The sequence below is a fragment of the Grus americana genome, chromosome 2 (genome assembly GCF_028858705.1).
Source record: "Grus americana isolate bGruAme1 chromosome 2, bGruAme1.mat, whole genome shotgun sequence".
Lineage (NCBI taxonomy): Eukaryota > Metazoa > Chordata > Aves > Gruiformes > Gruidae > Grus > Grus americana.
Genome location: NC_072853.1, coordinates 136909878 through 136933106, shown reverse-complemented (window position 1 = coordinate 136933106; position 23229 = coordinate 136909878). Strand labels below are relative to the sequence as shown.

Sequence of the window (23229 nt, the reverse complement as noted above, 5' to 3'; positions counted from 1 at the left end):
ATTGACCACAGATAGTTTAAATTTTAGATAATATATACTCTAGTGAATGATTCCCAATTAGTGTCTTATTAAGATCAATTACCCTCCAATTAGCCCTTGGAAAAGGCCCAGCTTTCAGTGCAGTATGTTTAACCTGCTTAAAATAATTACCACGTTGTCCAGAGTCAAATCTCTCTCCACCAGGTCACTCTGCTTCACTTGAGAAATCATAGGCCAGTGAATATATTCTAAGGTGCTTCAAATTCAGAAGTTCTACATACTGGTAAGCTTAAAAATATAACTCCTAGAGATTTTATTGTTTAAAAACAAGACAGTCAATACACAAATATCAGGTTTTAGAGAGTTTCAATCTAAGGGTTCATAAAATGAATGACTGAGGATGTTTCAAGGAACAATACAAGACAGAGATCTTGACGGAGTTCTTTGGCAGGTGTCACTTTGCAGGAATATTTTGAAAGTGTTGAAGAGAAATTTAACAATCAACTTCATTATAAGGAAAGACAATATGGATCAAAAAAAAAGAACAGTGCTAGAAATCATCGACTAAACTAATTTAATAGAGCCATAAAAAATTCAGTCCCCTATCAATAGGAATACCTTCATTTTATGCCTTCATTATCTTGTTTGTGGTCATTTTACATGTGTTTTATTCAAATGCACCATAGATTCAGGTCCCTGACCAACCCAATAATTGACTGGTTTTGCAATGAAATTTGGAAACGTGTTGTCAATTTTAACTAGTTTTGGTGCCAGTTTGATTTGAGGTGGTTAAGTCACAGTGCTGGCTCATCAAACATAATGCATTCTTTGACTTTTCTTACTGGCTTGGAAGTGTTTCTCATGATATGATTAAAGTTATATGCAAATATAATATATAGATACAGATAATTCAACACTTAAAGAAGTACTTTTTTTCTATTCTGGGTAAGTCATGTCTTCCTATTAATTGCAGAATAGTTTAAATGGAGAGAAAAAAGGGGAAATAGCAATGGATCTGGTATCAATGAAATGGAAATATATTTCTGCTACATTATACAGCTATTCAGACAAGAAAAGATCTTATTCAACTCCGCTAATATTTTGCAGTTTTAAATGCAGATATTTAATAAAGTACAATTTTCCATATTAAATACACTTCTTTCCAAACAAAAACTGTAACTATAATGTCAAATGACATTTCTAAATATTAAATAGTAATACAGTTTTCTACAGAAGAACATCCTACTCTTACCTAAGCACACAATGCAGAAGATCAATAGACATGAATAAAACCATTATGGAAGTAACATTATGCAAAGCAGAATACCTGCATTTCTGAACAGCTATTCCCCGTCTGTTTCTCTGGGTAATAGAAAGATGTGATATCATCACATCAGATATAATTAAGAATCACCCCAAGATCAGTCATGATTTAAGCAATTACCAAATGTTAATCACCTTTGGGAAAATGAAAATATGCGATAGTTCTATTAGTAGGAATAATGAAAATGGAAAAGGTAGTTAAATGCCAGTAGAAAATTCCATCAATATCCTACAGCAAAAGCTTCAATGAGCATTCATTATGAGCAAAATGTACCCCTGCATCTCTGCAAAAAGGCTGATAATCTGACTTCCCATTTGCAACTCTGTGGAAATACAATTTACTCTTTAATTGGTTCAAACTTTAATTCAGACTTCAAAGTAACAAAAGCATTTCCTCTGTAACATATTTGTAACAATTTGGGCTCACTGAATTCATAAAATCTAAAGAAAATGGCCCTCTGTTGTCTGGATCCAATTTCTCCTCTAATTTAATATATACATTTTAAGAGGATCTGTAAGATCCCCCTCTACAGCATAACTGGGCAGAAGATGCTTCTTTCTTGGGAACTTCCACACCTGGTGTTAATCCCTTATAATAAATACTACAGTGACGCAGGAGGTCTCAGTTTCTGTATTCACATTATTTAGACCATTTCTTACAAGTTGTGACAACCAGAAACATTAAATTACTTGTACATTTTACAGCCATAGAGTTGTACTTACTTTTATTTGGCTTTTCAGAGATTCATGAAGGAGAAAACCTACTTGTGCAATAGCTTCCTTCACATTGGTAATAACACAAACTTGTTGTGATAGGTTGTCTGTGATCAAGAAAAAAACATTAGTGTTTCATACAAAGATAAATCAATCAAAATTACTAATCTGCTAAACATTACCTTCAATTCATACACTGCTGTGTCTTGACAGAAACTTATCAACAGCTGTAAATTTAAGATGACTTATTCCAAGGCACAGTTAATATAACTACATAATTTATAGAATATACATCTCAAATATAAAATTCATATTATATTTTATATGATTTTGTACAATGTGAAAACATCACATAAGGTCTTGTCCCCACAGTCCATTTAAATAAGGGACTTCTATGACAAGGTGTTTGTTGAGGTCCACATTACTGACAATAGATGACAACCAAGAAAATAACTTTTTTAAAACTTCATACCACTTACCACTTCAACAGATCACTAAATGCAGTGTCAGCAATATTGAGAAAAGCAAAAAACCCCAGGAGATGATAGCATAAATCCTCATCCCAACATGACATACTACATAATAGCAAAAAAAAAAAAAGTGTCGAAGATACTGTTCAGGGAGACAGCAGATACAACTGTTCACCTCAGTACCAAAAAAGCTGCAGTCAGTGACAAAGATCTTGGCATGGGGAACTTCTTAGATCTTTTACTGGTGGAGAAAAATATAATGTTTTGTTGATACCAAGAACAGTAGTTTCCAGTTATTGCCTGATCTCCTCCATAAAGCAAATATTTCAGAAAATTAGTATTTTCTCGTTATTGACTACAGTTTCAAGATTCAGTGAGCATCTTCTTTTCTTTAAGCAAAGAAATCAAAATAAACCAAGCCTGGAATTCTCACTTCTAATTCAGGATTTCATCCTTTAGATGTTGAATTAATATGCAGACCAAAACATAATATTTGCAATGTCTTTGGAGTAGCCATTCCATAAGCAGCTAGAAATTTCATAAATGTAAAGTCTAATTATGTTTAAAGCAGACTTCAATGAAACTTCAGGGACAGAAATATACCAAACACCACCACAAAATAAATTAGTAGTGAAAGACATAAAAGAAATTATAAAAATATGGCCTAATTGTTCTTCAAACAAGTCTGAATATAAAGATACATAATTGTTCCATGTGGAAAGTTTTTTTTTATAATTACATACCACACAATAAGTTCAATCAGATGCATTAGTTAAGTAAACATCTCACTTTTTATTGTAAACTCAAAAGACTTCTTTACAAAAATAGACATACAGACCTGAAAAAGGTGCTGCAGAGTTAACATTATTGGAAAGTGATTTTTAAACAATTTTTTGTGAGCAGGAAAAGTGAATTAACCACTGAGGATCCCAGAAGATAATTACAATGATTTTATGAATCATGAGCATTTATTATGCCCAATATTTATAACGTGACAATGAAAACAGTGGTAGCAACTAGCTTTGTATTAAGTTAGCAAGAATGGGGAGGGGGGAAGAAAGAGAGAACAATAAACATCTGCTTATAAACCATCACAACCAGATGAAAGCGAGAATTAAAAAAATGCATGGCCAGTTCTCACAGGACTGGAAATCACAGGATACCACAACTGTGGGAGAAATTATCTTCCCATAGATTCACTGGGCAAAAAAAATATAGTGAACATGCATCAGAGTTAGCTTCTACTTAACACCGAATAACTTTACAGTCTAAAAAATGGGTCAATGGGAAAACATATTGAATTAATTTCTTATCAGCAGAAAGAAACCGGTGGGTAGATTGAAATCAGAGAGCAAGAGACACTTGAATTTAGTACTGTACATGGAATGCAGATACAAGATAGATGTACACAATAAACCAGACTGGCATATCGGATTTCAAGAACTCAGATTCTATGGAACATTTAATGAAGAAGGTCAGATTGGAGCTATTACAAAAATCCACATGTGGAAGAAGGCTGCGGAATCCAAAAAGGCACCATAACTTACGCTCAGACAGTTCTTTTTAAAAAGAAGTCAGTTATCAACAGCAAGTGTCAAAAGTAACCTCACAAGAGGCTGCTCAAAGACTGCAACCATAAAAGCCAATCTCACTCCTCTCCCCAGCCCCCTTAAACCTCTAACATCCTGTAATGTAAATGAGAAAGGAGAGATGACTACAAAAAAAAAAACCTAATATGTGCAGGTTGAATGTAACAAAGAAGGAAGCAAAATTAAATGAAGTGTGGAAAAAATGTATTTTTAATCTGGAAGAGGAATGTAATGCTATAGGGGGGAAAGGCTATTAATAAAATATGAAAAAATTAAACGATAATACACACATTGCAAAGATGGTGCATGCTTTTAAATGATCAAGAAAAACGAATAAAGGAAGTCTGGGAAATCATCACCTATGAAATCATCATAGCAAAGCAACAGCGTTGTTCTAGCTTTCAATTTAAATCCCAACTGTTCTCAAGTGGCCCAAAAGATCTATATGTTAATTTAGATGGTCTGCACCTTTGCTGTATTGTGGGAGGGAAGGCTGAGTGGAGCCTGTGTCCCACCTCTGACAGGCTGACTGAGCTCTCTGTCACCCAGCACCACCACACCGAACCCAGAGAGTGTAGCTGGAGCTCCTAACTTCCACGGATGTCATGGGTCCTGCTGACCGCCGGTAAAGCTAACCGCATGCAGCGTTTCATTCCTGCTTTTCAGAAGTCTGGGTGAATGAAACAGTCGTTCTGGGAAGCAACAGCACGGTCACGTCACAAAGAATTTTAATACTCAGCTAACACAATTATATTTTTCATTGGTCGCTGGATGATTCAGGCTGGAAGAGACCCCAGGAGGTCTCTAGTCCAACCTCCTGCTCAAAGCAGGATCACACATGAGGTCAGGCCTGGTCACTCAGCCCCTTATCCCCTGGCTCTTGAATACCTTTGAGGAAGGAGACTGCACAACCTCTCCTGGCAACCTGTTCACTACTTGATTGTCCTCATGGTGAAACAGTTTTTCCTTTTATTGAGTTGGAACTTACCCTTGGTTCAGTTTTTGCCTGTTATCTCTTGTCCTCCCACCATGCATCACTGTTCTACCTGTCTTCCCTACTTTCACGCTGTATCTTCCTTTTCATCTCCCAACCTTTTCATTTTTTTCTCTTGCTATTATATTACCTATCAGAATCTCTCTCTTGCTTTGGCTTCCTCTTCCTCTACTTACTTTAAACTTATTATTTCCCTGGAAACTTCCTCTTCCCAATACAGGTCTGCCATTTATTCTCGGCTTCTTTCCTGCTGTACCTGATTATAGACTAACCCTTCCCACACTGCATCACATTTAACATCCACTCAGAGCACATTTTTTGCATAAAATTAAAAAAAGTTAAAACTTTACACTGCCAAATTCAGGTTAAACATTAAATTTCTCTGTCAGGAAAGGGGCAGGATTTTCTTCATTAAAGATAAATTCAATACAGGATTTCAGAATTTGTTCCATTAAATCTCTGCCTCTCTCCAGCAGAAAACTAAATTTTCTACTTTTCTGTGCCGCCCTTTGATATCCTGAAAGCGTTAGATCCCATTATTATTCAGTAACTTGTTACTGACTTTATCCTAGGATCTCACCAAAAATTATAAATTAAAATGGATGCATGTTTATGGAACTACCTTTAGTTAGATAATGCATTAAGTGTACTCTAAAGAATGACTTAAAAGTTTACCATGAAAAGCACACCACAAACAAGCAGCAATTAAAATAATACTTTGTTTGAATAAAGATCATAAATATTATATCCTGGTGAATTAATATGATAAGAATAAAAACGCACCTGAATGGCAAATAGGTTTTAGCCTACAGACATACGTTTTTTTCCCTTAATTGCAGAAATATGCATATACATACACTTGTTTTTGTAAATGTATGTTCATACTGTGACATTCTGGGTCGGTCATTACAATTCCTATTTTGGAAGCACATCCTATTCATCGGACCGCTTCTGAAGTTTGCAGTGAATTCAAAAGAGTAAATTAATTTATCAGAATTCCATTTTCACTTTTTACAGGGTAATGGCTTGACTGCTCTGGAAATTCAGAATGGTTCTCCCTGGCATTTTTAGTATCTCATAACAGAGATGTTTCTACCACTGTAAACACAAGAAAAAAGTACTGCCAAGCATTTAGTTCATTCATGCTCAACAGAATGAGTTGAAATTGTTATTTGTATAACATAGGTAACCAAAAATACCTACCAATTTTTTGTTTATTCATTCCGCATTTCTCTGTAGCCACATATTTGACACTTCCTCTGCCAATATTAGCATACAAGAAACAGAGGCAGATTTTGTGGTATAAGACAAGGAAAAGGGTTGTTTTCATAGAATCATAGAATGGTTTGGGTTGGAAGGGACCTCAGAGATCATCTAGTTCCAACCTCCACTAGACCAGGTTGCCCAAAGCCTCATCCAACCTGGCCTTGAACACTTCCAGGGACGGGGCATCCGCAACCTCTCTGGGCAACCTGTTGCAGTATCTCACCACTCTAACAGTAAAGAATTTCTTTCTAACATCTAATCTAAATCGACCCTCCTTCAGCTTGAACCCAGTACCCCTTGTCCTGTCACTACACTCCCTCATAAACAGTCCCTCACCATCTTTCCTGTAGGCCCCTTCAGGTACTGGAAGGCCGCAATTAGATATCCCCAGAGCCGCCTTTTCTCCAGGCTGAACAATCCCAACTCTCTCAGCCTGTCCTCACAGGAGAGGTGCTCCATCCCTCCAATCAGCTTCGTGGCCCTCCTCCAGACTCATTCCAACAGCTTGATGTCTCTCCTGTACTGGGGCCCCCAGAGCTGGACACAGTACTCCAGGTGGGGTCTCCCAAGAGCGGAGTAGAGGGGCAGGATCACCTCCCTCGACCTGCTGGTCACACTTCTTTTGATGCAGCCCAGGACACGGTTGGCTTTCTGGGCTGCAAGCGCACACTGCCGGCTCATGTGGAGCTTCTCATCAATCAATACCCCCAAGTCCTTCTCCTTGGGGCTGCTTTCAATCCATTCCTCCCCCAACCTATAGTCGTGCTTGGGATTGTGCCAACCCACATGCAGGACCTTGCACTTGGCCTTGTTGAACTTCACTGCAGTTCACACGGGCCCACCTCTCCGGCCTGTCAAGGTCCCTCTGGATGGCATCCCTTCCCTCCAGTGTGTCGACCACACCACACAGCTTGGTGTCGTCAGCAAACTTGCTGAGGGCGCACTCGATCTATGTAACGAAGATGTTACATAGTGCCGGTCCCAGTACTGACCCCTGAGGAACGCCACTCATCACTGTTCTCCACTTGGACATTGAGCCACTGACCACAACTCTTTGAGTGCGACCATCCAGCCAATTCCTTATCCACCGAGTGGTCCATCCATCGAATCCATGTCTCTCCAATTTAAGGACAAGGATGTTACGCGGGACAGTGTCAGATGCCTTGCACAAGTCCAGGTAGATGACGTCAGCTGCTCTTCCCTTGTCCACCAACGCTGTAACCCCATCACAGAAGGCCACCAAATTTGTCAGGCACGATTTCCCCTTAGTGAAGCCATGTTGGCTGTCACCAATCATCTCCTTATTTCCCATGTGTCTGAGCATAGTCTCCAGGAGGGTCTGCTCCATGATCTTGCCAGACACAGAGGTGAGACTGACCGGCCTGTAGTTCCCTGGGTCTTCCTTTTTTCCCTTCTTAAAAATGGGGGTTATGTTTCCCCTTTTCCGGTCAGTGGGAACTTCGCCAGACTGCCTTGACTTCTCAAATATGATGGTGAGCGGCCTGGCCACTTGATCCGCTAGTTCCCTTGAGACCCACGGATGCATCTCATCAGGTCCCATGGGCTTGTGCACCTTCAGGTTCCTTAGATATTCTTGAACCTGATGTTCTCCTACAGTGGGCTGTTCTTTATTCTCCCAGTCCCTGCCTTTGCCTTCTGTGACCTGGGCAGTGTGGCGCAAGCACTTGCCAGTGAAGACTGAGGCAAAGAAGTCGTTGAGTACCTCAGCCTTCTCCATATCCTGGGTAACCAGGTCGCCCATTTCATTCCGGAGGGGACCCACATGTTCCCTCATTCTCCTTTTATCACTAACACACCTATAGAAGCTTTTCTTGTTGTCCTTAACATCTCTGGCCAGACTAATTTCTATCAGGGCTTTGGCTTTCCTAGCCTGGTCTCTGGCTGCTCAGACAGTTTCTCTGTATTCCTCCCAGGCTACCTGACCTTACTTCCACCCTCCTTAGGCTTCCTTTTTTTTTTGACTTTTTGCCCAGGAGCTGCTTGTTCATCCATGGGGGCCTCTTGGTGTTTTTGCCTGACTTCCTCTTTGTTGGGATGCATTGCTCCTGAGCTGGGAGGAGGTGACCCTTGAATATTAGCCAGTTGTCTTGGGCCCCTTTTCCTTCCAGGGCTTTGTCCTGTGGTATTCCACTGAGCAGATCCCTGAAGAGGCCAAAGTCTGCTCTCCTGAAGTCCAGGGTATTGAGCTTGCTGTGTGCCCTCCTCACTGCCCTGAGGGTCTTCAACTCCACCATTTCATGGTCACTGCAGCCAAGGCTGCCCTTGAGCTTCACATTCCCTACCAGGCTCTCCTTGTTGGTGAGAACAAGGTCCAGCATGGCACCTCTCCTCGTGGGCTCCTCTATCACTTCAAGAAGGAAGTTATCATCAACGCATTCCAGGAACTTCCTGGATTGCTTCTGTTCTGCTGCATTGTCCCTCCAACAGATGTCGGGGTGGTTTTCACCTGACCGTAGCTATTCTGAGGAGTACCTCCCCACCTGCCAGTCTATTTCTTTGCCTCACAGCAGAGAGCGGCCCCTGGTTAATGAGTGTGCCCATGAAAACACAGCCTACCTCGAGTAACATATTCATCCTTTGATAAGCAAGGTTTGTGTCAATTTTAATTTTTAATTTTTTTTTTTTAATAAAAAGTCACATTGGTTCTTCATATAACACAAAACATAGTATGTAGTTCTCAGTCATAAATAGTTTGAAGGCATTACGATATTTTTCTTGGCACTTGCAAAACATAATTTTATCTACATCAGCAGATACTTATTTAGCCAAATGTGAGGGCAAAATATGCAATCTGCAAGTGCATGCTCTTGTGAAAAAGTCATTGCAGAAGAAGGGCCCTTAAGAAAAGAAAAAGGAGGAGGAGAAAGAGATTCAAACTCTAAGTTACAAACTTCTACTGAGAAGCACCATTTAAAGTTTACATGTTGGAACTAGAGTTCAAAGATACCTACCCTGAGGGCAGCAGTCCTAATGGAAATTTTTTTAGGATGTTTTGTATTAGCCTGATCTTAAGTACATTTCTAGATGAGTCAACCTTATTGTAAGACGATGTTTTCTTACTTCAAGACTATTAAAAATAGGCGTGTGCCACCTTGCCTGCATACTCTATAAGTTCATACCTGCTTAACTAAAGAAAAGCATTAAATTTACTGTTTATAAAACAGATGATGTTAGGACTCAGACTTTCATAACACGGTTGTAAAAGAGACTTGAGGAAGTAAGCAACTTAATATGAAATGTTTTAAGACAACAGTCTCCAAAGATAAATAGCTCATTAGTCTATTTACATTAATGAGGTGTTTCTTTGTATTGCCTTGAATGTGAATGATACATATAAATGTATATATAAAAATAACTGTAGTACAAAAATGTATGTATGCATGTATGTTTTTCTTACTTCCACCTGAGTCAAGTTTAGCAAGTTGAAATTTGTCAGTTATTGTGTCTCATTAGGCCAGCAGTCAAAAATCTAGCTGTGCTTCTATGAAACACTTGGGACTTGTTACTTAGGTAGAATTACATTTGTAATACAGCTGATTAAAGAAACAGTCTCATAATTATAATGACAGGATTAACTGTATTTTTTTCAGAAATCATTTAATTGCCAAACACATATTACCATAATAATTTTTCTTATATTTGATTAATTACAGAATGATAATTTAATATATGGACAATAGACAGAAATGCAAGAGTACCTCAAAAATAAACAGGATAGCAAAATAACATGTCAAACTGAACCACAAGGAACCTGTTCCTTAGCAAAACTGTCTAGAGGCACAAGTGTAACCTTAATCTTCTAGCATAAAAATTTAAGTATTTAAAGATCTGTTGAAGAACATAATTCAAAGCAAAAAAAAAAAAAAAAACCAACATCCCAAAACTATTTTAAACGAGAGAGAGAAAAGTTGGATGAATAATTCTCATCAAATCAAGTATTTTTAATATAGCTTAAATGGATTTTCTAAATAAAACTAACAGGTTAACAGAAAAGATAACTGTCATTCTCTGAAGTTGAAGAAAACCAAGTTTCGGTCACTAATAAATATAACTGTATATGACATGAAATTTGGAGCTGTAGTCACAAAATTAAATATGTATACTCAAATATTCTTCATCACTTCTGAATTCATCCAGTGATAAAATGTGCATCCAGCAAAGTAAATGGGATCGCTTAAAAAAGAAATCAGTTGTGAAGACTTGATCAGTAGTGGGGAGTCAGTGTGAGGCTGGTGCCCTTAGTACCCTACACCCAATCCAATCATTTACCTTCTGGGACGCCTCCAGAGGACCTTGACAGCATGCAAGGTGGTGTGCCAAGACCTTGCAACCCAGCCTTACAGCATCATGCAGTACTTCCCCTTCAGGTACTCTACATGGCCTGAACCTGAATTCTGAATCCAGCCAAGTATGCGATACAGGACTGTACTATCCAGTGCTGCATTTCAGTCCTGTGTCTTCTTCAACAACTTGACACAAAGAACCACCATCATGTAGACCACCACCCCATGGGTAACACCATTTATACCTGAAGTGGTATATAGTGTCAGGAAGAGACATCCTCTTCTCCACATAGGTAGGAAAGATTGCTGCCAGCTATGCTCAGCAAGGTTGCAGACATACCACCAGCCAGTGCTAAGCAAAAGAAAGGAGTTTAACAAGGCAAAACAGTAAATTCCACATGAGAAGGCAGGTATTCCTGCCATAACTATGCCTTTCTGGAGTTCTTGGCATCTCATCATCATCCCAAAGAAGCAAAAGGGAAGGAAAAAGAAAAAGGAGGTAGATATCCAGAAAATCCATGTCTCTAAGGGGAACAATATGTGAAAATGCACAAGCACGTGGGTCTTGTGTGAGCCATGAATAGCACACTGGGGATTTCTGCTAGCCAAGTCTGTATCTCTAGACCAATCAGAATCAACAGAAGGTCCTTCCTCTCTCCAGAGACTGAGACCATCGAAAGAAATATTGCATGGAAACTGCCACTTTCTTGCAGACGTTGCTTCTCCGTCAGTCTCCATGACATGCTTCCGTGACACTAGCAGGTCCCTCACATGGAATCTCACAAACAGCAGTGAGTAGCTATCACACAGTAGACAGCTACTTCAGTTGTGGGAGAAAACACAAAAGGGTAATGACAAGTAGGAGCACTTCATATAGCACCGCACCACACAGTGTATTTTGAACTCTCAAGAAAGGCAGACACTGTGATACAATTATTCAGCTAGTACGAAAGACCTAACTGAGCATCCCTTGGCTTGCAGGATGGTTGCCATTCTGGAAGGTGAACTATCCTTGAAGGTTTCCCATAGGCACAGCACAACACAGCAGAACATAGCTATTAAGACTACTTCTGTAAAACTAAGAATCATGAGACTGAATGATGCAACACGGGGGTACAACAGGATGATGGTCAATAGGTCAAAAATATCTATTTTCCCCTTGCATATTATTTCAAGTGTGGCATGACCTGTGAATAAAATATGTACCTAATAATAATTTACTCAGCTCAATTGTCCACTATAAAAATAAGTCATGTTATATCAACCCGAAGATCTGGTATTTGAAGCCTTTTGAAGGGCATAGAATACGTAAGGCACAACTCTCAAACTGCAGACTTGGAGTGCTAACAGTGTCTATTCAAAACGCCATTAAAGATAATTAATTATGTAAGATAAATCTGTTATGGGGCATCCTAATTAGCTATAGAGGACTCTTATTACACAGCTTGCATAAGGAGTAAAGAACATGTAAGGCATTCCCTACCTGAAATCATGCAATGCAGCAAAAATGCAAATCTAAACTTCAAGGAAGTAAAATACAGTTTTTCATACAGACCAGGCATAATAAAAGACTATTGTGGTTACTGAAGCAGATATAGTGCGTGCTGCCCCAGAAACAGAACATAGATAAGTAAAGATCAAGCAAGGAATCAGCCTGATTTACCACCATGCAAGTTGTCATTTAAGCTACATAAACTTTTTATCATAACCAACAGTTGGAAAAGATTGTATTTGCTTTAGTGAAAACAAAAAATGTGATAACATGATGAAATAAACATGTACAATATGTATCTATGAAGAGTATGAAGAGAATGACTGGTCATTTACAGCATTTTTGCTACAGTTATAAAAAGAAATAGTTAAACTTAGTGAATGTTCCTTTAATTTGAATAAGCTGCACACTCATTTTCTACTCAAGCAGTTTTCTCTAAAGCTGCTCGGAATGGATCTTATTTTTTAAATAAATTATAACTGATCTTCTATAATGATTTATGAGATTAATGAAGCCCTTTTATACACAGGAACATGGGAAATCATTTGCATGAAAGTTGCAGTACTGTTTCAAGTTTATAATTTTTTGTATGAAATAATAGTGTGAATGTTTTACATAAAATTAGCATAAAGTACTATAAAAACATTTTTTAAGCAAAACATTTCAACATATTACAAATCGACTTGGTTTCTTTTAAATAATCTATAAAGAAAGGATAGCACCGATTAAAAGAATACAAGGAGTCATCTTTGTATGGATGAGAGGGCAGAGGGAGAGCACAGAAACCATCTTTTCACATTGTGTTCGTTTCTAGTTTCCCCATAAAAAGTGTGATGACTCAGTTCCCACCTTTACAAGAGCTGCTCTGTAATGATGGGGATGTGTGTTGAAGGAGGCATAAGCAAACTGCACAGCTGAATGATGCGAGCAGGGTGCTGTCTCCTTCTCTAGCTACATCAAGCAACGTATTTTACATAAGGTGTCCATCTGGCTTTCTCCTTGCCCACTACAGACTACCGTATCTAGTAAGGGATCAAATACACTGCAAGAAGATGAACAAGAACTTTTTAAAAATATAAATCAGCACTGGTTTGATTTTTCTTTTCCTTTAACGTATATACATCCTCAGTACGTCCTGAATATCCTCTGAACTAAATAACTCTTAAATATTTAAGTAATACTGAATGATACAGTTCAATAAATTGGCCTTTGTATTACAAAAGAAGTACAGTCTACAGTTAAGTTCAATGGAAATGAAAATGGACCTACGTGATCCAGTAATGACTGATAAATTGCCATTAAATATTGAGAACATACATGGCAAATAAATATGAAAAATATACAGGAAACAAGAAAATAAGATCAAAGTTAACAGAGAACTATGAATTTGCTGAGATTTTTTCCAAGTTGAATATTGAACCTTTTGTCAAGATATGATCAACATAGTACATTCATTGAGCTGATTCATGCCATTTAAAACATTTTATACTGGCATTACTGGCTTCAGCAAGCGCGACTGACAGAAGTACAGGAATTCTTGTTACAGCAAATATTTACAAATATTGTGACAAAACAGCACATCCAAGCAGCTGAATCAGCTTTCTACATGTCCTTGTTAATGTCACCATCAAAGGGAATTTTTCTCTGACAGTCTCTGCTATATAGATAATACTTAAAATTATATATAATACTTTAAAGAAGGCTGTACTGTAAAAGCATGCACACACTCTATTGGAACTAGGAATTCAGTGAAAAAGGTGTAATGGGATCTATATTTAGACTGGAAAAAAGAATGTCATTTTTTTATAAAATTACTTTTGCACTTCTCCAAGATTGGAAGCTTCCCTTTTTTTTTTTTCATTGAACCAGTCAAGGTAAAGTATTAGTTCCAATTCCTATTCATCAAGGAGATAAAATTATTGTTTAATTTTATATCGTACTGTACCAGGAAATCCCTCTTTTGCATACTGATTCATTCTATTAACTGTTTTTTTGTCTTGTGCGTCATTTTGCTCATATGACTACCACAATAACAATATTTGAGCTTTTAAAATTTATATTCAAACTGAATTGTTTTATCCAAGGAAAGATCACTTAAAATTAAAGCTCCTACATACTTTTCCAAGAGCACAAAAATTTAAGAAAATTTTTAAAAATGCTTTGATAATCCCTAGGCCAACTCAAGAGCTTCTTATCTAGATTTTTATCTGTGAAAACCTCTGAATGGTAGAATGAATTCTGTTTGCATAAACTCTGTAAATATCCAACACCTATAAAAAACCAAAGTGGACAAAATGGAAAAACTGCATATTTTGAAATTGTTTCTTCCAGTTTAGAACACACCCCCATTTTCAAAGCTTCTCATAAGCTTCACTAAGTTAAAAATACTGTTCTGAAAATATTAACCCAAGTAATTTCTGAGATGAAATATTCTTTTCAGTTACTCAATAAAAGCTGATTAAAAATGGCATTTACAAGCCAAGAGATGCACATATCAGCAGTCTCAGCTGAATGAGTGATTCCTAAGAAATCAAGGACAGAGCCTCCCCTCCAGCCTCCCAGATTTGTAATAAACAACCTGAGAATCCTAAGAATTTCTGGGCTTCCCAGATGTATAAATGGAATTTTCTGTATTTCAGTTTGTGTCTATTACCTGTTGTCTTTTTGCTGAACACCACTGAGGAAGAGTCTGGCTCCATCTTCACTCCACCCCATTTGGCATTTATACACGATTCCCCTGAGTGCTCTCTTCTCCAAGCATAACGGTCCAAGCTCACAGCATCTCCTCATATGACAGATGCTCCACTACCTTAATTAACGTTATGGCCCTTCACTCGACTCTCTCCAGTTTAACCATGTCTCTATTGCACAGGGGAGCCCAGAATTGGACCCAATACTTCAGATGTGACCTCACCTTCCCCCCTCACCAGGGGAGGATCACCTCTCTTGACCTGCCGGCAATGCTCTGCCTACCGTAGCTCGGGGCTGTTGGCCACCTTTGCCATAAGAGCGCGCTGCCAGCTCCTGTTCAACTTGTCGCACCAGGACCCCTGCAGCCTTTTCTGCAGAGTTGCTTTCCAGCTGGTCAGCCCCCAACCTGTAACAGTGCCTGGGGTTATAGCTTCTCAAATTTGCATTTCCCCTTGCTGAATTTCATGAGACTCCTGTTCAGCCATTTCTTCAGCCTGTCAAGGTCCTGCCGAATGGCAGTACAACCACTTAGTCTATCAACCACTCCTCCCAATTTTACATCATCTGCAGACTTGCTGAGGGTGTGTTCTGCCCTATCACTCAGATCATTAGTGAAGATTTTAACCATCACTGATCCCTGGGGTAGACTACTAGTGACTGGGCTTTACTGTTTGAGCATGGCAGTTCAGTCAGTTTTCAATCCACCTCACTGTTCACTTTTCTAGTCCGCACTTCATCAGTTTGTCAATGAGAATGTCATGGCATATAGTGTCAAAAGCCTTACTGAAATCAAGACAAACCATATCCATTGCTCTCTTCTCATCCACCAAGCTAGTCATTTCATTGTAGAAGGCTATCAGATTGGTGAGGCATAATTTTCCCTTTGTAAATTCATGCCAACTACTCCCAGACATCTTTTTGTCTTTAATAACTTTGGAAATCCTAAGCTTGAAAGCTAGAGGAGTATGGAACCTTTAAGAATCCTACTCAAAACAAGATTCTCAAAAATTCCAGACCTCCAGCTCCCGAGGAGAGAGCCCAGTCCCTGTCAAAACCAGAATTTCCAAGCTTTCCCAGCCCTATCTCCTTGATACGTGTCTGAAAAATTCAGTCAGGTAGTTCAAAAAAATGCATACAATATGCAGTATCTGCCCACTGTAATAACCAGAAACTTCAAACTTATTGCATTCCTGGAGGTCTAGAGAAGGAGCATGCAGAATACCACAGCAATATCTGAGCTCTGTTTAAGCTTTCTAGCTTGTCTAAGTGACAGAGCTGAGCTAAGCATGGTCTAATTTCACCAAACCAGAAGCTAAACCAATACTGGATCTTGTAACAACACATGAGCCACTGAAGTGAACAACTAGCCAGTCACTCACCATGCCCTAACAGGACATGGGTTTTGCTCTGTTTATCTTAAGTAGGAACCACACTCTTTTCTCTGGAAAGACAGATAGTTTTAATCCAAGGTGAAGTCCCTTTCTCTTTATCAGTTTCTGGGCTTTTATCCCTCAATTCTCAACAAGGAGTCAAGCAAGAGTCCCCTGAATCAGTGCCTATCAGTTTACAGTAACCATCAGTATGCACATTATACAATACTTAAGAGTTCTTCCTTTCTACGTTGCTTCTAGATTGATTCAATCTGGATAAAGACTAAATTTAGTCTTTACGCTAAACTGCTATGAAACCACTGTTACCAGTACAAGAAAATGTCAAAAAACAGTTCAAAAAAGTATTTATAAATTAATAGAATACCGCAATATAATTGCTATATCAATTTAGGTAACAAGTTGCTGTACGTAAAAGAGTGAAGATACCTAAAGAGTTAGTATTTAATTTTCAGTCTACTATTTAGATTAGAAAGATGGAACATATTCAGAATTGAACTGGAAATTAAAGAAAAAAATTTGTTTATTCCTTATAAAGCCATTCAAAATTAATCTCTGTTTGACTCTGTAATACACACAGCTTTTTATAAGGTTCTCTCTTCTAAGAGAAGTAAATAAAGGTAAATAATGCATAATATAAGTACTCCAGTGAACAAGCTAAAACAACTTGCCTAAGCACATTTTATTCATCATAAAACTTTTCTTAAAGACATTTAAAACTATAGCACACAAGATTCTAAATTAGACTCAGGAATATGCAAACTGACAGCCACAAGGACGAACACATACCCTTAATAATTGACTCAGCTGCATACAGATCCCGCTTGTAGGTCACCTAAAGGACAGACAAGCCTCATTAGATTTAACACAGCAAGAAGGAATGTAAAACCAATAAAACAATGCCCTGGAGGCAATTCTTTACATTTGAAATACCATAAACAAATGATATTGTCAATTCCTTCATTCTGGTAAAACATCACTGGTAAGTCATGAGAACAGAAGCTGCATAAATTGCTGGAGACTCAAGAGAAACCTTTTTTTAAATGCCTACATCTGCTTAGAACTCATTTGAAACCTAAAACTATTTTCGACCCTTTGAAGAATCATAAAAACATGATATAGCATCTATTTTCACACATCCATTTTCATAATTCCTTAAAAAACTGTATTTCTACTCTAATTTTATCGTGAAATAGATTCATTTTTATAGGATTTGTGATCATAAAAATGATTTCTTTTACTAATACAGGTGTAATTTTTCAGTAGTGGAAGACTATTACTGTTAATGAGAGTCCAATTAATCAGTGGGAGTCAGTGAGACTATAGTAGGCTTTGTATGAGCTTTCAGAGGATTAAAAACCATCAAGATCTTCTTGAAGACATTAATCAGATCAAGTTAGATGGACAATAAGATGCTGAACATTTACTTGGTACTTGTAAAAAAACACCTTTCATATCTGCCTTTGTACTCTCATGGTGGTTGACAAACTCAGTATTAGGCTTTGCAAATAAAATAATAGAAAATTAAAGACAGCATCTACCCAAGACACTAACAGTCTTTGCTAGCAACGTTTTTGCAATGACATGCAGTGACATGAACTGATATAACTCCTAAATATTTGTCTTTGTTTTTACTGTAACTTCCTTTTATGTTAAATAAAATATTACTGGATTTTCTGCATTTGTTTCTCTAGAGTCTGAATAACTTTCTTTCTTTCTTTTTGAAATGCACTGAATAGGTCTCCAAAAGCTTTAGTGCTGTAAAGTGAATCTTACACCAGAAACACACTATTGTTGGTATCAGCATTTTAGTCTCCAAGTAACCAATTATTTGATTTTAACGTAAGGATTCTTGTAACCACCTTCTTTTCCATCTCAAATTAAGCTGTGTATTGTAGTCAGAAACAGATGAATAATATTACCTTTCTCATTACTTACCGTTTCTCCAAGGAATTATTCTTTTAAATTGAAAATTAACTGACTTCCCCTTGTCCTACAGCTTGTCCTGTAGGAGAAGCAGCTAGAGAATGAATCTAGCCTAAGAAATCTTAGGTGTCCGAGTTCATATACTGTTGGGAAGAATCAATGTCTTGATTTTAAATTTAAGGATAAAGAATTATTGAGTGACCAATTTTGTTGCAAGGTTTCTTTCTAATTACCTATTTTTAGAGAGGTTTTATACTGAACTTTCAGTAAACTTGTAACAGATTACTGTCTAAAAACCTTTCAAGAGACAAGACTACCTAAGCCCTGTCAAAAGTAGTCTCACATACTCTAAGGTTCACAATCTCTCTGAGATGCAAAAGTATCTTCAAACAGTCTGATTTTAAGAAGAAGTTACTTCATAAAGTAGGCCCAGTCTTCAAGAAAACAACACAGAAGAATAAAAAATTAAGAATGAAATTTTAAAATCGCTTCTGAACTTCTGAACCGGACATCAGCAAATACTTTTTAGGGTGGTTTTCTAGAGAAACAAATCATCTGAGACCATATCACACTACCCATATGTACTTTTATAATCTTTGATCCTATAAGCTAATTTCAGATACAAGCTCCTATAAGCTTTATAAAAGTATTAAAATCGACAGAGAGAAATAACCCTGCTAGCTACAACAGGTGACCGCCACTTACCAGTCAAGGAGGAAGGGATTCTCTACATCCCCTTCAATATTAAGATACTAATTCCAGCCAAAGTTTCTCTTAAGGTACAGACATTCATAACGTCTCTGGATTTTCTTGTGTTGATTAAGATGTGTTCTTGCAATTTAGATGAGACTTATTCAAAAGGCAGGCAACCACAGCAGAGACTTTTTGCTTTAATTCTAACCACTGATTGTTTTAGTATGAATTTGTTTTAAACAACTTTTAAGGCTAGTCAACACATTTACAGTTCTGAGCAACTATACTGCTTTATCTCTAATTTCACTAAAATGGATTTGCATTCTAGGCTCACCCCAGCCAGAAGCAATTTGGATCTAGCCAAATCAACCAGGAAGTATACTTGAACTGCCACCCTATACCAGAAAGGAAGGTGGCACTCTCTCGCAGCCTTCTTTACGTTTGGTTGCAGTGAAAAGCATATCTTTTGCTTATACTGTTTGCCAAGCAATGCTTATCAATAGGTTACTTCTGATCAATCATATTTTTATTTACAAATCTTTAAATCTTTGTGTTGTCTGCAAACTTTATCAGACAGATGTTAAATAGCTTAGAGACAATAACAGTTTCTGCAGAACTGCATGTGGTGACAATTACCTTTTGAAATATATCAGTTATCCAATTTTTAATCTATTTAATGAGGGCTAGTACAATTACAGTCATTCTATTTTTAATTAAGCTGCCATGTAGTAACAAGTCAAACTTCTGCCAACTGTATATTGTATCAGCACTACCGTCTTTATAAGCCAAGACTATAATCTTGTAAAAAAGGCTTGAGGTCAATTTCACAAAATAAGTAAATTCCATGTTGGTTGACATTAATTACATTACTCCCTTAACTCTTTATTAATCAAGTTCTGCCTGTAGCAGTTCACCCTTTTGTTTTGTTGATCAATATTGAACTCACAGGCTTCTAATTACTCAGATTCTCTCTTTTCATGTGACAACACTAATTTTCGTTTTGTCCTCTTGAGCATCCAGAATTCCAAGATTTTTTGAACATTGATGCTGCAATCCAGAATTTTGCTAGGCCAAGTACTAAAACTCAACACAAATACCTCACTATCATGGAATATGAAACCATCATCTGCTTATTTGGCAAAGGCAGAATAGTCTTACTTATTAAACATTCCTGTACTTTTCCGTACAATAAACTACCTACTGTATCTATTTAGTAAAGCCTCAAAATGATCAAAAGTTTGGGTGTTTGATTTCCTGTCTGCCTTTCTCTCTGTTGTCAGACTGCAAATCTTCACTACCTAGGAAGATGCTCTTTTAAAAGTTCACCAAACTTATTCCTATTTAATGTTTACAAGTCTTCTTCAAATTGATTTAGCTTGATGAACATTTCAGATTTACAAAACTGTATGTTAATTGCAAAACATAACTCTTCACCAAATACAATAAAATTATGATCACACATACACCAAATGCACTGTGTTTTAATTTAATGAGGTATTTCCCTCTGTTATACTGATGTATCATACAGATCTCCTTTTTTGGGGATATTTTTATAGGATGAGAAAATAACCTGTTGTTTTTAGAAACGGTGAGGACTTTTTGCACTATCAGCATTAAGACTTTAAATGCATATCAATCTTTTTAAAATGTTCTTACAATGCAGTTTTAGTCTGCATTATAGACACACACATATATTAGACTCCAACAATTACATTATTTTACATGATTTTATACTTTATTTAAGAGGATATTGCCCCAGAATATTTAAGGTCATTTTGTTTCAAAGGTGTCAAGCACAGAGAAAATGTGTGGATAGTGTCATTCTGTTTCCTTTTTTGCCATCCTGATGCCAAATATGTTACAAAAAGTTATACAATAACTACATTTATAATAGAATTTATAAATATTTATAACACTGAAGTAATTTGAATGTTCCTGCCTGGTTGTTGTCACTACAAAGAATGATTTTAATTTTGTAATTTGTTACCAGAAAGTAAACAAACTATCTCTTTCTTTAGCTCCAATGGTGACTTTGAAATAGGACTTTTTCGAATGCACTATAAGTAGACAGTGGTCCAGTAGAATAATTCAAGTTAATTCAAGAAGACAATACATATGCACACATCAGTAACTTTTCCCCACAGCTTTCAGTCATTTAATGTTATGTCGGTTGTGCACCTGAACTGAATTCTTACAAATATCAGATCTTCTCTTTAAAGATTCAAGGTTCATATAGGATGAAACTGGTTTGTAACACACTTTAGAAACTCTTCTCCACCTGTTGAAATCTCAACTGAAAAATGATTATTTATTTCAGTTCTCATTTATCTGGACGGAATACCTTTTTGCCTCTTGTTGAAAAAATAAGACTGGAGCCATTGGGAGTACATCAGTACATACGAAATATAATTTATGTCAGCATTGAAAAGCCTTACAGAAAAAAGCAAACAATATATTACAGATTACATTATTATGACAGTTAAGGAAAGACAATTCTGCTTCCAAAAGGTGATTAGTAACAAACAGCAATACATCGCTTGACAAAATTGCCAGTCACCTGCACTTCATCAAACTGCACAGCCTGAGCACAACTGTTCTTTAATGGTACTGTCCCAAGTCACCTGCCAAACACCCTGGTATGGGGTGACCAACACCAGGGTGCTATTCAAGCAGGAAGGAGCTATCTTCCTCCGTAGCCTCTAAGCTGATATGAGTATTTGCTGCAAAAACAATTTACTATTTTACAGACCTCATCATTTTTATGCCTTTGACTTTGAATGTCTTCACAAGTCACAGAATACACCAGTGACTTAGCTACAAAATAAGACAGGGAATAGGATGTGAGAAGGTATTAAGTACTTTAATGACACAGCAGCAGCATCTCTGCGTATACTATATATAGCATATCTGCTGCTCTGCACCGCCTGCAGCATGGTATCTGCACATAAATGGGTGCTGTTACTACTGTCACACACTGCACAATACTGTCAACACTGAGACTCTTTTACCTGGTCCACAGTATTTTCAGCTTTTCTACCTGAATCTCCTTCTCCATGATATTGTCTAGTATGCCACCAGCCTCGAGGAACTGACTCTTCACATTACCATTTTCCATGTGTTTACAAGCCTCTGAAGTCCAGTGCTACTGCAATGGGTCCCACATGCTAGAAAGTTAGCAGCATCAGGATTTTGTTTCACGAGCAATGTTGGAGAGGCGCTAACATTTCAACAAAATCCTTAAAACAGAGTTGTGCACAAGCTCAAGTCTGAAGTGTAACTGGGGGCTAGTTACTAGTGCTGTTCCTTAGGGGCTGATACTGGGGACAATACTGTCTAACATTTTTATTAATAACCTGGGAAAGAGGAAATGCTCTCAGAAAACTAGTAGATGACAACGAATGGGGAAGTATTCAATATGCTCAAGGGTACAACACTCATTTAGTGGGATCCTGAAAGGCTGGAGAAAGGGGCTGACAGAAACCTTGTGAAATAAAACAAACAAATACAGCATCCTGCATCTGGGACAGAATAATCCTGTGCAGCAGTCCGTACTGATGCCAAAAGATAGAACACAGATTTTCTGCAGAGGACCTTCTGGACAAGCTGAACATAATTCAGCAGTGTGTAGCAGTGCAGAAAAGGAGTGCAACTGACTGGGCTATATTAGTAAGGAAGAAAACTTCATTACAGGGAATACAGAGATTATTCCCCTGTATTGGGCATTTTTGAGAACACGCTGGAGCAGTTTCTAGTTTTGGGCTCACCAGTATAATGCAATGAGGAACAGGAGGAAGACCAGCAGAAGGGATGCTAAGATAGTGTAAGAAAACTTGGCTAGTTCAGCCCAAACAGATGAAGGGTGGGAAGAGTCATAATTAAGGGCCATAGGGATGAGTAAACTAGACTTTTCTTGCAGATCTTCTTTCTGTTGGCCTTTCATCCTTTCTCAGTGCAAGAGGCAGCAAGGGAAATGCTGACAAAATATTATGAAAAAAGTCTCCTCCCTACATGGGGATATGCACTGGAATTGTTTTCCCCAGAGAGTCTGTAAAATCTCCATTCTTGGAGATACGCAAAACACAACTGGACAAGGCCCTGCACAGCCTAACCTAACTAATCTGGCCCCGCTTTCGGCAGGGTGTTGGACCAGATGACATCTAAATATTTCCTTCAGTCTTAATTATTCTGTTATTTTAGGTCAAAAGACTGCATTTCATCTGCTGGGCATCAGTAGTATCTACAGATAGTAAAGAACTAAATAAACATTTTAAAAGAACTAAACAAACATTATGGGTGTATTTTCTTACCCTTCATGTAACTACCATGCTTTGCAATGACAACAATGAAACCATCCAAACAGTGATGTAATGCAAATACGCCTGACATTCTGTCCTTTAGAA

At 37.6% G+C, this 23229-nt stretch overlaps 1 protein-coding gene across 2 annotated transcripts in view; it reads right to left on the bottom strand.

The window, feature by feature from the left end:
* CRPPA (CDP-L-ribitol pyrophosphorylase A) overlaps window positions 1-23229 on the bottom strand; it is a 123044-nt gene that overhangs the window by 54326 nt on the left and 45489 nt on the right. For both annotated transcript variants that reach the window (XM_054816314.1, XM_054816315.1), the window contains exons 5-6: window positions 17000-17045; window positions 2026-2123 (exon numbers count right to left, since the gene is read on the bottom strand). In XM_054816314.1, the coding sequence (XP_054672289.1) occupies window positions 2026-2123; window positions 17000-17045 (144 nt within the window). The remainder of the gene's footprint in view (window positions 1-2025; window positions 2124-16999; window positions 17046-23229) is intronic.